At 40.3% G+C, this 16891-nt stretch overlaps 1 protein-coding gene across 30 annotated transcripts in view; it reads right to left on the reverse strand.

Annotated features, from left to right (window-relative positions):
- Positions 1–16891, reverse strand: part of LOC310836723 (putative G-protein coupled receptor 34) — a 359394-nt gene that overhangs the window by 265666 nt on the left and 76837 nt on the right. For 27 of the 30 annotated variants that reach the window (XR_014560182.1, XR_014560183.1, XR_014560184.1 and 24 more), the window contains one exon: positions 549–696. Coding sequence is in view for 12 of the 30 variants with exons in the window: in XM_083722459.1 (XP_083578585.1) it covers positions 549–696 (148 nt within the window). In the remaining 18 variants the exon portion in view is untranslated. Of the gene's footprint in view, positions 1–548; positions 697–1124; positions 1284–7040; positions 7534–16891 lie in introns of those variants that run through there. The other 3 variants (XM_083722475.1, XM_083722474.1, XM_083722455.1) reach the window with 3 other exon arrangements.

Here is a 16891-nt window from a genome sequence, read left to right on the forward strand (position 1 = left end):
TTAATTTGTACAGCACATTGTTATGTGTTTAGTAAGACATGGACAGACAATAGAACTGTTCACATTACTGAACCAGAAACAGGTCAAATCCCCCTTAATTCAGAGGGCGCACAATGTGAGTTCCTGCATTAACCAGATAAATAAATCAAGTTGCCTTTCAGGTAATACTATATAGTATGGTCTCTGGGCCATTGCTTCTACATTTATGATGTTCTATTGATTTTGACCTAGATTGAATATTTTTCTTTCAAATCAGTATAGAATAAATGTTTGGGGGGAATTGAAAGGAAACGCACATGCCGCCCACTTTAGAAGTCCACAGTTGGTTAAAAGACAAAGGCCTAGTTAGAAAGGAATTACTCGTTTTGCTAAGCTCTCTTATTAACAGTTTCACCAAATTTAAGAAACTAAGGAAGAAGATGGGTGTGTGTGTACTTCCTGACCCTCTGAAGATACCTAGCTTCATGTGCCTAACCCCATCTGGAAGGCCTTAGGACTTCTCAGCAGAAGCTCCTCCCTCCTGGAAGAAGACCCACAATGCCACCTACCTTGGAGGGCCACTGCATTCTGGGTGGCAAGGAACTTCAACACCATACCAGCTGATGAGAAGAGCAGCTCCATGATCGACCAGGCCATGGCTGGGTATTGCCCCTCCATCTTCCAGAAGTAGCGCATCAGGTGTCTTGGGATACATACCTGGAAAAGAAGTCCCGTGAAAACAAGGCCCTCCATGCCAGCTGAGACCTAGGACCAAACAGCTAAATGCCAGATGGCCCAAGAAAAATAAATAAAAACCTATATGACTACATATGGGATATTTTCTTTAATCTACCCCCCCACACACACACACACACAGACACTTTAACCCAAATCTAATTCTAACACCCTACTCCCCCACCCACCACACTCTAGGACAGCGCAACTACATTGGTTCGATAGACAATACAAGGTGAGAGACACAGGGCAACCCAGACGGGTTGGCAGGGAATCACCCTATACTGTAGATAAGCAAGATACCTAGCTTAAAAGCAATTACATTACATGTAATTATGTCTGTATTGCATAAATTGGGAAACCTCATCAAAGGAAAACACATCACTTCATATATAAACACCAGGACTGACCATGCCTACCTTAACTTATGAGGAACAGGAATTCATAGACAGTCCTATCACCCAAGAGGAAATAGATATGGTCCTCAATAACCTCAAGCCACACAAAGCTCCAGGCCCAGATGGCTTTACAGCAGAATTCTATAGGAAATTCAAAGAACCCCTGATGCCCTACATGACCTGCCTACTCAATGATATCATAAAAGGGTGGGCCCTTCCCCAAATCCTACTCCAAAATAGTCTCCATCCCAAAAACACTGAAAGACAGCCTCAAAGAAGAATCACACCGCCCAATCTCATTAAGACACCAAGACGACAATATTTTCACATCAAACTTGGCCAACCACCTAAAAATTTTCCTACACAAGCTAATAGCCCCTGACCAGACTGGCTTTGTCCCTGGTTGCAACATAACAGACCCCATCAGGAAACTACTGAACGTGATTGAACACAGCACGGCAATTAAACGCCCACTGACAATTATGTCCCTAAACATCCTCAATGCTTTGGATTGCTAAGAGTGGATATACCTATTAGCAGTACTAACATGAAATTTGGCCCCAATTTCCTGCAAATCTTCAAACAAATATACTCCCAAGCCTCATCAATATGGAGGACTAACAATAGGGACTCTAATACCATAGCAATCCAAAATGGCACAAAACAAGGATTCCCACGGTCTCTCTTCTTATTCATCCTGGCTCTGGAACCTTTAGCAATCTGAATCCGAGTAGCCACAGACATCAAGGGAGTGGAAATGAAAGGCAAAACCTACAAATTAGGACTCTTTGCAAATGACAGCACCAGACCCCATAAACACAGCAACCTCCTTAATCAGAGAACTCAACACATTTGCAATGGTGTTGGGCCTACAGGTAAATTTTGCATAGTCGGAAGCTATGTGCTTCCCACACACAAAAAGACCTCGCTAACGTCACCAAGATGAAACTTTGCCACACCAGGTTCAGATACAATAGGGTACAAAGAACCTGAAACCTCAATAAAGTATACATCCACAACTACAACCCCTTGTTGGCAGCAAATTAACAAAGACCTAAACAGATGGAACAACATCAACTTCACTCTCTCAAACAAAATAGGTAAAGGTAAAGGGACCCCTGACCATTAGGTCCAGTCATGAATGACTCTGGGGTTGCAGCGCTCATTTCGCTTTACTGGCTGAGGGAGCCAGCGTACAGCTTCCGGGTCATATGGCCAGCATGACTAAGCCGCTTCTGGCGAACCAGAGCAGCACACGGAAACGCCGTTTACCTTCCTGCCAGAGTGGTACCTATTTATCTACTTTTACTTTGACATGCTTTCAAACTGCTAGGTTGGCAGGAGCAGGGACCGAGGAACGGGAGCTCACCCCATCACAGGGATTCAAACCGCTGACCTTCGAATTGGCAAGTCCTAGGCTCTGTGGTTTAACCCACAGCACCACCCGCGTCTCCTCAGACAAAATAACCATGATCAAAATGATCACCCTCCCAAAACTAACCTACCTATTCCAAACAAAAAACCAAGACAAAGCCCCAAATACCTGCGCTTCCCCTCCTCAGAGGGAGGATGGGGAATGCCCAACATACATTGCCAGCCAAGTAAGCTACATAATCCCAAATATACCAGAAGATGAAACAAAACAGTGGGTACACCTAGAGAGAGAGACAATTGAAAATACCTGCAGCACAGCATACCCAATTCCAAACAAACTAAGGGAAATTCCCACAATACTTAACAGGTACACACGGACCATGCTTAAAGCATAGAAAGCAGAAGTAGGCAAACTGTCCCCAACCCCATCCCCACTAATTCCCCTGGCACACCACTCATTATTCCATCACACAGCACAAAACCTCCAGATAAAAACCTGGCAAACCAAAGGCTTATATCGCCTAACCAACCTCTATAAAAATGGCAAACCCTTGCCAACACAAGAAATACAAGACAAACAAGAAATACAAGACAAACTAGAAGACGCCCAAATGCCCTGCTTAACACACCACCAATTACATGCCCTCTTAAACAACCGAGTGGTAAAATCAGCAGCAACTAGGCCCCTGACAACCTTCAAAAACCACCACAAAAAATCTCCTATGGTATTAACCCCACTCAGTGGACCAGAACATGGTCTAAACCCTGCTTTAAATCCATATCAAAGGAAAGGAAAGCACTCACTCTGAAAATTACCTACTGGTGGTACCTAACACCAAGGAAATTAGCGCTAATAAGCCCAGGTAATTCACCAGCTAGAGAGTTCCAGAAAGACATCTACTTCTGCTTCATTGACTATGCAAAAGCCTTTGACTGTGTCAACCACAGCAAACTATGGCAAGTTCTTAAAGAAATGGGAGTGCCTGATCACCTCATCTGTCTCCTGAGAAATCTCTTTGTGGGACAAGAAGCAACAGTTAGAACTGGATATGGAACAACTGATTGGTTCAAAATTGGGAAAGGAGTATGGCAAGGCTGTATATTGTCTCCCTGCTTATTTAACTTATATGCAGAATTCATCATGTGAAAGGCTGGGCTGGATGAATCCCAAGCCGGAATTAAGATTGCCGGAAGAAATATCAACAACCTCAGCTATGCAGATGACACAACCTTGATGGCAGAAAGTGAGGAGGAATTAAAGAACCTTTTAATGAGGGTGAAAGAGGAGAGTGCAAAATATGGTCTGAAGCTCAACATCAAAAAAAGGGAAGATCATGGCCACTGGGCCCATCACCTCCTGGCAAATAGAAGGGGAAGAAATGGAGGCAGTGATAGATTTTACTTTCTTGGGCTCCATGATCACTGCAGATGATGACAGCAGTCACAAAATCAAAAGATGCCTGCTTTTTGGGAGAAAAGCAATGACAAACCTAGACAGCATCTTAAAAAGCAGAGACATCACCTTGCCAACAAAGGTCCATATACTTAACGCCATGGTTTTCCCAGTAGTGATGTATGAAAGTGAGAGCTGGACCATAAAGAAGGCTGATCGCCAAAGAATTCATGCTTTTGAATTATGGTGCTGGAGGAGACTCTTGAGAGTCCCATGGACTGCAAGAAGATCAAACCTCTCCATTCTGAAGGAAATCAGCCCTGAGCACTGGAAGGATAGATCCTGAAGCTGAGGCTCCAATACTTTTGGGGACGACAGAGGACGAGATGGTTGGACAGTGTTCTTGAAGCTACTAACATGAGTTTGACCAAACTGCGGGAGGCAGTGGAAGACAGGAGTGCCTGGTGTGCTCTGGTCCATGGGGTCCTGAAGAGTTGGACACGACTAAACGACTAAACCTCGGGTTAAGAACTTAATTCGTTCTGGAGGTCCGTTCTTAACCTGAAACTGTTCTTAACCTGAGGTACTACTTTAGCTAATGCGGTCCCCTGCTGCCACTGCGCCGCCACCGCACAATTTCTGTTCTCATCCTGAAACAAAGTTCTTAACCCAAGGAACTATTTCTGGGTTAGCGGAGTCTGTAACCTGAGGTTCTACTGTATTTTATGCTTTCCATTCAAATGTTTAACTTTAACATATAAAATACACACTATTATAGCATAATCAAAATAACAAATAGAAGTAAAATCACAGGATGCCGAGCCATTTTTAAATGTTGGTCATGGTAGGGTTCTATCCTGAAAATATGTCCCACCAATGATTCTACGAAAGAGTTACTCCAGAGGTGGAATGGAAGTATCTTGAGGGTACTGGGATACTGCAGCAGGACCTAGCCCCCTGTCACACATCAAAAGTTGTGAAGAAATTCATGACAAAGCAGCAAATACAGGTACTTGATTGGCCAGGGAATTCCCCGCACGTAAATCCCATTGAGAATTTGTGGGCTATATGCAAAAGTCACCTCATTGCTGTAGACTGTATGACTGTGGAGAAACTCATTCAGGCACTGATTCAAGTGTGGTACAGGGATCCAAAAATCAACAGTAACTGTTCAGAAATAGTAGACTCCATGCCAAACTGTGTTCAAATGCTGCTTAAAAATAGCGGAGGTCATATCTGTTACTAATGTACGTCTGTGTGAGTTTTGTACAATAAACTACTGTACTAAAGTAATTGTTTCAATTGATTTGTACACCACATTGTTATGTGTTTAGTAAGTAAAAATTTCCTACACAAGTTAGTAGCCCCAGACCAGACTGGCTTCGTCCCTGGTCACAATATAACAGACCCCATCAGGAAACTACTGAACGTGATTGAACACAGCACAATAACAAAATGGCCGCTGACAATTACGTCCCTAAATATCCTCAGTGCATTGGATTGCTTAGAGTGGAAATACCTATTAGCAGTACTAACATGAAATTTGGCCCCAATTTCCAACTGTGTTTATACTCACACACAAACACCCCACTGGAATGAGAGGGGGGTTGGAGGAAGTGTCTGTGCAGGGCCAGTGTGAAGACCCAGTGCAAGGCTTCAAGGCTTCAAGGCCAAAGTCTAAAAGAAAACCTAGGCAGAAAGAATAATTTGGGGGGGGGGGAATATCTCTCAACTGACTATTTCGCTGTCAGACCACAAGTGCTCAATATGCCACCCAAAAAGTCAAGAAACCCTGTGATGGAACCAACCTATGAAAGCTCCGAGGGAGAGGAAAATGGGAATCCTCAGGGACAAGGGAAGAGTTTAGAGGAGATATCAGAAATTCCCTGAGGCAGTAGAGCCTAGACTGTCTTTAGAATTTGAAAAATGGAAGTTGGAACAGGAATACAAATTTAAATTAGAGAGAGAGAAAAATTAAGGCTTAACAAGAAAAAGAAAGAGAAAGGGAGCAGTACCGTCTGAGGGAAAAATAGATGCAGTTTCAGTTAGAAATGTGAGAAATGGAATTGGCATCTGTGGAAAACCAAAATAATAATAATAGCACAAATGGTCAAAGTCAGGTTAAGATAGACCTCAAGCGTTTTCCTGAGTTCAAAGAGAAGGATAATCCGGAGGCTTTTATCATCTCATTTGAAAGAGCATGCAAAGATTTCCCAATAAAAGATGAGGAAAGAATGATAATATTAAGGGCTAGAATTAGTGGAACCTTCGCCAAAATATATCCACAAATGCCAAAAGACCAGTCTAGAAATTTTGACATGTTTAAACAATTAATTTACACCCGATTTGGAATCACCTCAGAACAGTTAAGAAAGAACTTTGTTCAGGAGTGTGAGGGAAGAAACGTTTGCTCAACTTGGAGCTAAAATTTCAAATTACCTCACAAAGTGGCTACAGTAGGAGGGTGCAGAAGATCAGGGAAATGATGGTGCTCAAACAATTTTATACAACCATCAATGAGAAATTGAAATATCTGGTAAAAGAACGACATCCCAAAACTATACAGGAGGCAGCCACAATAGCTGACCAAATTAATTAAATTAGAGACCATGGATTTGATGTTCTGAACTTTGGTGGAAAAGTGTGGGAGTACCCCAAAAACAAATTTCAATATGCCAAGGAAAGCCCTACCTCAGTGACAAATAAGGGAAATATGCCACAAACTAAAAGTCCAACCGACAAGGCCCTGACTAACATTGGTCCCACTGAAGGAAAAGGAAATAAGACTAATTATACTGGGTACAGGGAAATAAAGTGCTGGACATGTGGTAAATTAGGCCACTGGAGTTTGGACTGCGGGGATGGAAAGGGTAAAACTGTCAATTCTGGTTCTCAAAAACAGACTTATTGTATCCACTCAGTGCAGCACAAAGAGGCTAGGCAGGTTGCCAAGGAAACCAAGGTTTTTGCTAGGCCTCAGTCTGAGGAAAATTTTGAGGCTCGTGTGGTACAATGTTACTTGATTAAACAGGATAGTTTCCTCTTGAGAAATGCTGGGGAAAACATCTGGGTTGATGATAAAAAGTATCTTGGGTTTAGAGACACTGGCTCACAGATTACAATCGTCCATCCAGACATAATTTCCACCACTAAATTAATACCTGAGAAAACAATAAAATTAAAAGGAATTGCCAAAGAACCATTTCTGAGGAAGTTCCAGCAGCAGTTCTTATCGGCTGGGATCTCCTAGAGCATGTTAAGAGTGCATTTGTAGGTCCTCCCTCAAAGAGGGGCCAAGAATCCCCCGATACTGAGGAAACTGAAACAATTGCCAGTGGAGGCACGGCTAGGAAACCGCTCCTGGAAGGTTTGGGCGGAGCAGAAACTGAAGCTGTTATAGTTCCTTTTAAAAACACCCATACAGTTAGTTTTGCTCAGGAGCAAAAAGGGGATGTTGGGTTAAACAGTTGTTTTGAGGTGGCTAAGTCTGCCACTCCTTTAACCCCTGAACGCCCAGAGAGATTCTGTGAAGAAAATGGGCTGTTGCATAGGGAACTCCTTGCCACACTGTATGGGGGGGGGGAGGAATCCGTGAACAACTGGTAATCCCTCATACCTATAGAGAAAAGATTTTGCAACAAGCCCATAATAGCATTTTTGTGCACACATGAGAATAACGCGCACTAAACAAAGGGTTGCGCATCACAGGGACCCTGAAATTATTAAGAAGGCCCAAAAAATTATGAAAGATTATTTTGAAATAAACTTGAAGACAACTGTGGAAAAAAGAGTAATCTGGGACACGAGTAAAGCCGTTATGAGAGGTTTTTTGATTCAGCAAAATGCTATAAAGAGGAGACTTCAAGAGTAAAGAAAAGAAAAGATTTTAGAGAAAATTGGAGAAGGAGAGAAGAGATTAAGGACTAAACCAAAGTCACAGGAGATCCTGCGAGAAATTAAATTATATCAGGCACAATATTTGAAATTGGTTAATCAGGGCATAGAATGGAAGATTAAACAAATGAGACAAAAAACTTTTGAATCGGCTAATAAGTGCAGAAAGCTGCTAGCTTGGCAGCTGAACAAAAGACAAAAATTAAACACTGTGACCAATCTTGAAGTAAATGGAAGGAATATACAAAACCCACAGGAGATTAAAGATTGTTTCCAGAGATATTTCAAACAATTGTATGCACAAGGGCCACAGAATGAGACCAAGATTGAGAAATTTTTAGAAACAAATGGATTACAAAATATATCCCAAGAGAACAAATTAATATTGAATGACAGAATTTCTGAACAGGAGGTTGAAGGTGCCATTAAGAACTTGCAACTAGGCAAGTCTCCAGGCCCGGATGGGCTTTCTCCAAATATTACAAAGTAATGAAAGACTATTTAATTCAACCATTAATGGAGGTTTGCAATGAAATTATGGAGGGGAAAAGAGCGCCGGAGTCGTGGAAAGATGCTTACATCACGCTTATACCGAAAAATGAATCAGAAAAGACACAACTTAAGAACTACCGCCCCATATCCCTACTTAACGTGGATTACAAAATTTTTGCGGATATTTTAGCCAAAAGATTGAAAAAAGTTCTAGCAGGAATTATACATAAAGACCAAGCAGGCTTTCTCCCAGGCAGATATATGTTAAATAATACGAGGAACTTAATTGACATTTTGGAAAAACTACAAGTTAACATCAATACAAAAGCTGTTCTGATATTCATTGATGCAGAGAAAGCCTTTGATAATATTTCTTGGAGTTTTATTAAGAAAAAATTGCAAGGGATGGGGGTGGGAGAAAGGTTTGGAAATGGTATAGGGGCGATTTACTCGGAACAAAAGGCAAAATTAATAGTGAACAATGCAGTTACAGAAGAAGTTAAGATAGAGAAAGGGACACGACAAGGCTGCCCAATTTCCCCTTTGCTTTTCATTTCAGTCCTGGAGGTCTTGCTGAACATGATTAGAAGGGACCAACAGATTCAGGGTATACAGGTCGGAGCCAAACATTACAAACTGAAAGCTTATGCAGATGACCTAGTTTTGACATTACAAGAGCCAATCCCTAGCACTAGAAGAGCTTTGGAAATAATACAAGAATTTGGTCAGGTGGCAGGGTTTAAATTGAATAAATCAAAAACTATGGTTTTAGAGAAGAATTTAACATCAATTGAGAAGGAAAGGTTTCAGGGAGAAACAGGCTTAACAGTGGTGAAAAAAGTAAAATACCTAGGGGTGAATATGACTTCGAAGAATGTTAATTTATTTAAAGACAACTATGAAAAGTGCTGGTCTGAAGTGAAAAAAGATCTTGAAATGTGGACAAATTTAAAGCTTTCCTTATTGGGTAGAATTGCAGTTATTAAAATGAATGTATTGCCAATATTGTTGTTTTTGTTTCAAACGTTACAGATTATTGACAAGATGGACTGTTTCAAGAAGTGGCAAAAAGAAATTTCTAGATTTGTCTGGCAGGGCAAAAAGCCCAGAATAAAATATAAAATTCTTACTGATGCAAAGGATAGAGGGGGGTTTGCCCTGCCGGACTTTAAACTATATTATGAGGCAGTAGCTTTTTGCTGGCTGAAGGAATGGCTACTTCTTGAGAATACAGACATTCTTGATTTGGAAGGATATGATAATGTTTTTGGATGGCATGCATACTTGTGGTACGGTAAGGACAAAGCACATAAGGCGTTCAAAAATCATATTGTCAGGAAAGCATTGTTCAATGTCTGGGTCAGATATAAAGATTTCTTGGAGAATAAAACCCCAAGGTGGCTCTCACCTATGAAGGCTAAGGCCTTGAAAAAATCTAATATGGGATCAAATTGGCCAAAATATTGGGAAATTCTGGAACAGGAGGGGGACAAACTGAAATTGCAGAGTTATGAGAAACTTAAAGATAAGGTGCATGACTGGTTACATTATTTCCAAGTAAGAGAGGCCTACAATTCGGACAGGAAAAATGGTTTCCAGGTGGAAAAATTGAAGTTGGAAACAGAATTGCTAGAACCCAGTGCTAAGGTATTGTCGAGAATGTATAATTTGCTGTTGAAATGGAATACTGAGGACGAAACGGTTAAATCTGCTATGATAAAATGGGCACAAGATATTGGTCATAACATTATGTTTGCTGACTGGGAACGGTTGTGGACCACCGGTATGAAATTTACGGCATGTAATGCCTTAAGAGAGAATATTATGAAAATGATTTACAGGTGGTACATGACCCCAGTCAAGCTAGCAAAAATCTATCATTTGCCCGATAATAAATGTTGGAAATGCAAAGAAACGGAAGAAACATTCTTTCACCATTGGTGGGCCTGCCCAAGGATTAAGGCTTTCTGGGAAATGATCTATAATGAACTGAAAAAAGTATTTAAGTATACTTTCCTAAAGAAACCAGAGGCCTTTCTCCTGGGCATGGTCAGCCAATTGGTGCCAAAGAAGGATAGAACCTTTTTTATGTATGCTACAGCAGCAGCAAGAATACTCATCGCAAAGCACTGGAAGACACAAGATCTACCCACCTTGGAAGAATGGCAGATGCAAGTAATAGACTATATGGAACTGGCAGAAATGACCGGCAGAATCCGAGAACAAGGAGAAGAACAGGTGGAAGAGGATTGGAAGAAGTTTAAAGTTTACCTACAAAAATATTGTAAAATTTATGAATGCTAAGGGCATTGTAAATGAAATGAAGGGGTTCTGGTGATTAAGATAAAAAAGAGTATAAAGGGAAGGACAAAGGATGAATTTGAATATTAAATGATTTTGCTGAATTAATTTATAAAGTGGAATACAAGAAAGGAAGGCGGGTGGAAGTAAGGAAAATAAGATCTGGAAGGGCATTAATTTGAAAGAGAGTGTTTTTTATGCTAAATTTTCTTTTTTATGTTTTTCTTTTTTCTGTTTTTCTGTGTGTATTTTTGATGTGTGTTATTTGTTGTTCTTGTGATTTTAGTTAATTTTTTATTGGTTGTTAACTTTTGTAAAATCTAATAAAATATGATCTAAACAGAGCTATAAAAGTACCCCAATATACAAATCAAGACATTTAACAATAAAATTCATAATCTAAAATCATCACATGGCCACTAATGTCAAAAACAATGTCAATTAATACAGTGTGCAATTTATACTCAAGAGTTTGGTGACAAAGATAGAGCATAGCCTGAGGTAGATAGATAGGATCAAATAAATTCATCTCCTTTACAGTTAATGGCTACCTTGGCTATATAATTTGCTCTAATTTTCCTAGCAGCAGTTGCAAAAAGTGCTACCTGCCAGGTCACATACTTATCTGTGTCTGCAAGGAGATATAACATCACGTCAAGGGGGTTCTGGCCAGGGGACCCTGTCATTATAGGTACTAAAAATCTTTTTCTTGCATCATTATATAAGTGACAGTGCAAGTATAAATCATAAGGTCCTCTACTTCAGAACATCCCCTAATGCAAACACATTCGTTTTTTGGTATGCCTCTGTGTCTCCTATCTCTATAAGCAGAGTTTATTGTATTTAATCGTAACTCTGTAAAAGCTTTCTAAAGTTGTACAAAAGTCAATTCATTAAAATAAGATGTATGTTCACTGGCCTCTCTAAGTTTAAAATACAATGGGGCGCATGTAGATGTGCACATAGAGTTTAGATCGTTTTTAGTTGCCACTGCCCTTATGGTTCGTTTAAAGATATTTTTCTGAGAATATAAGGGAAGTTCTTTAATCTCAGTCACTGAGAGGTCATATTTGCCCATCAGTTGGGCAGCGTGATGTACCCAGTTTTTAAGGGGTAATCCATTTGAGAGCTCAATCAGGCATTTTTTTGGTAGCCTAGTGTTGTCCATCTGTTGAACTCTAAACCAGTAACAGAGAATTCTTTTATATATTTGGCTCTCTATGCTCAACATGCAAATTTCCAACCTGACCATGGCAGATTGCACATCTTTGGGTAAACTCTTTAAAAACTCTTAAAAACTCTTTGGGTAAACTCTTAAAAAATAATTCTGTGGGGGTTCCAAACCAGAGACCTTTGAGGTACCCCAAACCTCTGCACCATATAAAATCTGGGCCATTGTGTTCCGGAGGCGGCGCGAACGGCAATGGCTGCCCTCTTCTAACTGCGAAGAGGGAGCTCCGCGGAAACGGGTCGTCCGCTACGGCGAAGCGGAGACCCACACCGGAAAACCACAGGCAGCAAGAGCCTGTGGCCGTGGGACTCGGCGGGCGCCAGAAGCGCCCCCGAAACGTAGAGGGGACCCCGTAAGGGATCTCCGAACGTGGAGGGGGTATCACGGCGCTGTGAGTCGATCGCTATTCCTGCGGAGTGAAGCCGCATAGCCGCTGTCGGTGAGCGCTGACCTTTCTTCCTGGAAAATACCAAACTTTGAAAAGCAACAACCCGTGAGTAAGGAAAGACTATAAGAATTGGAAATAAATTGTTTTAAATTCGGCCAAAAGCGGGAGACGTAAACAGGAAGTCCGTCTTCCGCTTTTGCTTCAGATCTAAAGCAAAAGACTTTGATGTTTGGAGCCTCTGGAGAGACGCTAAAAACAACTAATCTGCGCATCCATTGAAGCTGCTTGTATGTTAAATAAGGATTTAACTTCTTTTAAGTGACTTATCTGTTTTATGGACTGTGTTTTACCTCTTCTTTTGGAACTCACAAACTTATTTAGAGAAGCCCAGGTAGAGGATCTGCCTGAAAGATAGAACTGTCAGAGTTGCAGAATTGGATACTTTGTAATTTTGGCTTTGCTACAATCTGAGCTTTTGTGGATTTGCTATATTGAAACATCTTTTCTGGCACTGGTTAGAGACATTGTAGTGCTTTTTTAAAACCAACTCTGCTAACTGCAAGAAAAATTGAAGGTCCCTTTTGGAACTTAATTGGACGGCTGAAACTAACTGGAATTTACAATTTGGCTTTTTCCCTCAAGACATATTCGAACTCCCTCTAGAGGCCTTTGGATTTACAGTTGTATGTGGCTTTGCTTTCTCTTTCCTTTCCTCCTATTTGACTGTTTACTCTCTGGGCTGCTAGATTCTCATGGGAACAGCTTAGCTTGACCTTGACTTGCTGATAAAACTGGAATGAGTGGCACTGGAAGAACAAGAGCGGCCAAAGCGAAAGCTAAACAAACAACTTTAAACTTAACTTCACAGCCGTGTAGATCATCTGTACCTACTGTTTTGTCGGAAGAAGAGGTAGGAATTGTGCAACCACTGACGGAAGATATGGCTGCAGGAGCATCTGGTTCAGTATTAGAGAAAATCCTGGAAAAACTGGAAGCTTTGGATAAGAAAGCAGATGAACAAACGGCCAAGATTGAACAAAACACAGCCAGTGTAAATAAATTAATGGAACAAGTTGCATCGAACACTCAATCAATTGGAAGTCTATCTGAGACCACTGCAGAAAACCGCAAATTGGCTGAGGAAGCCAACCAAAAAGTTGAAGAATTAGAACAAGAGGTAAGACCACTGCACAAATTGGTTGGTGAACAGCAGGTGTATTTGTCTATGATTGAATTGCGGAATCGGGAGAACAATTTGAGGTTAAGGTCAGTGCCAGAATTGGAACAAGGGAATTTAATTGAGTTCCTGACAAAAGAATTTTCCAAGTTTTGGCCTTTGGAGGAGGAAAAGGACTTTAAAATTGTGACTGCTTTTAGACTTGGAAAATTTGTAAGGAAAGACAGGCCCAGAGACTGTTTGATTATTTTGAGATCTAAGGAGGAAAGAGACAAGATCTTAGGCCTACACTACGGAAAGTCACTGGACATTTCGGACAAAAGAGTTGAAATTTACAAAGATACTCCTAAACAACTTTTGGATCTTAGATCCACCTACATTGAGTTAGCAAAATTGCTGAGGAGCAACTCAATTGTTTTTAGGTGGGAATTTCCCCAAGGATTATCTTTCACATTCAGAGGGAAGAAGGTTAAAATTAAAACAGCCGAGGACAAAGATAAATTTTTGAGTGTCTACGGAGAGGACCTTCAGAAAGGGATTGAAAGATCTTCAGGGTCTGGACCAGTGCCTACACCTACACCTACACCTTTGGGGTTTGAAGACCAGGACAAAAAGACACCACCAGGAGAGGAATAACAGATTTGTCCAGGATGTCTCTGCAACTTCTGAGCTGGAACATTAATGGTGCCAACTCCCCGGAAAAAAGGAGAAGAATATTTCATGTATTGAAAAAAGAACAATTGGACATTATTTGCTTGCAGGAAACACATGTGACTAGGCTCCACAGAAAAGTGTTAATAAACAAAAGATTAGGCCAAGAATTTATCTCTTCAGACCGAGTTAAGAAAAGAGGAGTGGTGATATATGCAAAAGAGAGCCTGTCACCGAAATTTTTATTTAAAGATGTGTAAGGAAGAATTCTGGCAATTGAGATACAAAATCAAGGAGAAAAGTTTTTGATATTAGGAATTTATGCACCAAATGAGGTCAAATCGGAATTTTATAAGAAGCTGCATGAGATAATGCTGGACTATCTGAACTATGACAACATCATTTTGATGGGAGATATGAATGGGGTGCCATCAACCAACATGGACAAATCACATAGCCAAAATGTGACAAAAGATGGCAGACTACCTAAAACATTTTTTGAACTGACTGACAATATGGATTTGATTGACATTTGGAGAACAAAGAACCCCCTAGGAAGAGAAGGAACATTCTTTTCTGAAGCCCAACTGACATGGAGAAGAATCGACCAAATATGGATAACTAGAGGTCTGGCACCCAAGACAAAAAAGTGGAAATCTGCCCAAAGACCTGCTCCGACCATAATGCCGTAAAGATAGATATGAGACTAATTCCAACCGGCTCCTTCAGATGGAAGATGAATGACAATTTGTTTAGAGATCAGGAGATTATCAAAAAGGCCCAAAAAGCTTTGAAGGACTACTTTGAGATAAATTTGAACACTACGGTGGAAAAAAGAACCGTCTGGGATGCAAGTAAAGCGGTTATGAGGGGGTTTCTGATACAACAGAACACCATAAAGAAAAGAGCACAAAATGAGAAAAAAGATAAGATTTTGGAGAAAATTAAAGAATGTGAGAAGAAGCTAAGATCGAAACCGAAGTCAAAAGAGATTTTGAAAGAAATTAAATTCTATCAAGCACAATACTCCAAATTGATAAATCAGGAGGTGGAGTGGAAAGTTAAGTTAATGAAACAAAGATCATTCGATTCGGCAAATAAATGTGGAAAACTGCTAGCATGGCAGTTGAAAAAGAGACAAAAATTAAACACGATCACCAACCTAGAGATTGAAGGAAGAAATGTTCAGAACCCTGTGGAGATAAGGAAGTGCTTCCAGAGATATTTTAAACAATTATACACTCAAGGGCCGCAAAATGAGGCTGAGATAGAACAATTTTTGATAAAAAATGGACTACCAAGATTGTCTCAAGAAAATAGATCAATCCTGAATTGTAAAATATCACGACTAGAGATTGAAGTTGCCATTCAGAATATGCAATTGGGCAAGTCTCCAGGACCAGATGGGCTTACCTCCAAATATTATAAGGTACTGAAAGACTATTTGATACATCCATTAATGGAGGTTTGCAACGAGATTCTGGAGGGGAAGAAAGCACCAGAAACGTGGAAAGAAGCTTTCATCACATTGATACCCAAATCAGAACTGGAAAAGACACAACTTAAGAACTACCGCCCCATTTCCCTTCTAAATGTGGATTACAAAAATTTTGCAGACATTCTAGCAAACAGATTTAAAAAAGTTTTAAGTGAAGTGATTCATAGAGATCAGGCAGGCTTTCTCCCAGGAAGACATTTGTTTGCTAACACAAGGAATATTATTGATATTTTGGAACTTTTGCAAACAAATATCAATACAAGAGCAGTGTTAATATTTATAGATGCGGAGAAGGCCTTTGATAATATTTCATGGAAATTTATGAAGAAAAATTTGGAAGGGATGGGAGTGGGACGGGGATTTGAAAATGGGATAGATGCAATTTATTCAGAACAAAAGGCTAAATTAATAGTTAACAATGTGGTGACAGAAGAATTTAAGATTGAAAAAGGAACACGACAAGGTTGCCCTATCTCCCCTCTGTTATTTATTTCGGTCCTGGAGGTGCTCTTGAACATGATTAGAGGGGACCGGTTGGTGGAAGGAATTCAGGTCGGAGCGAAACAGTACAAACTTAAGGCTTTCGCAGATGACCTAGTTTTCACTTTACAGGAGCCAGAATCTAGTACGAAAAGGGCACTACAATTGATTCAAGACTTTGGTCGGGTGGCGGGTTTCAAATTAAACAAACAAAAAACTAAGGTATTGGAAAAAAACTTGACAGTTTCAGAGTCAGGAAGGTTTCAGAAAGAGACAGAGTTAAACGTGGTTAAAAAAGTAAAATACCTAGGGGTGAACATAACAGCAAAAAAATTGAATTTATTTAAGGACAACTATGAAAAGTGTTGGATAGAAATTAAGAGAGACTTAGAAAGTTGGTCAAGACTGAAACTTTCCTTGTTGGGTCGAATTGCTGCTATAAAAATGAATGTATTGCCAAGGATGCTGTTTTTATTTCAAACTTTACAGATTGTGGATAAAATGGAGTGTTTCGAGAGGTGGCAAAAAGACATTTCTAAATTTGTCTGGCAGGGCAAAAAGCCCAGAATTAAGTTTAAAATACTAACTGACGCTAAAGAAAGAGGGGGGTTTGCCCTGCCAGACTTAAAGTTGTACTATGAATCAGCAGCTTTCTGCTGGCTGAAAGATTGGCTGCTTCTTGAAAACACTGATGTCTTAGATTTGGAAGGATTTAATAATGCTTTTCGATGGCATGCATATCTGTGGTATGACAAGGTTAAGATTCACAAGAATTTCAAGAACCATATTGTAAGGAAAGCAGTGTTTAATGTCTGGACAAAATATAAAGACTTATTAGAAAATAAGACCCCAAGGTGGTTATCACCTATGGAAGCTAAAGCTGTGAAAAGACCCAATATG

This window comes from Podarcis gaigeae (assembly GCF_964106915.1).
Source record: "Podarcis gaigeae genome assembly, chromosome: Z".
NCBI lineage: Eukaryota > Metazoa > Chordata > Lepidosauria > Squamata > Lacertidae > Podarcis > Podarcis gaigeae.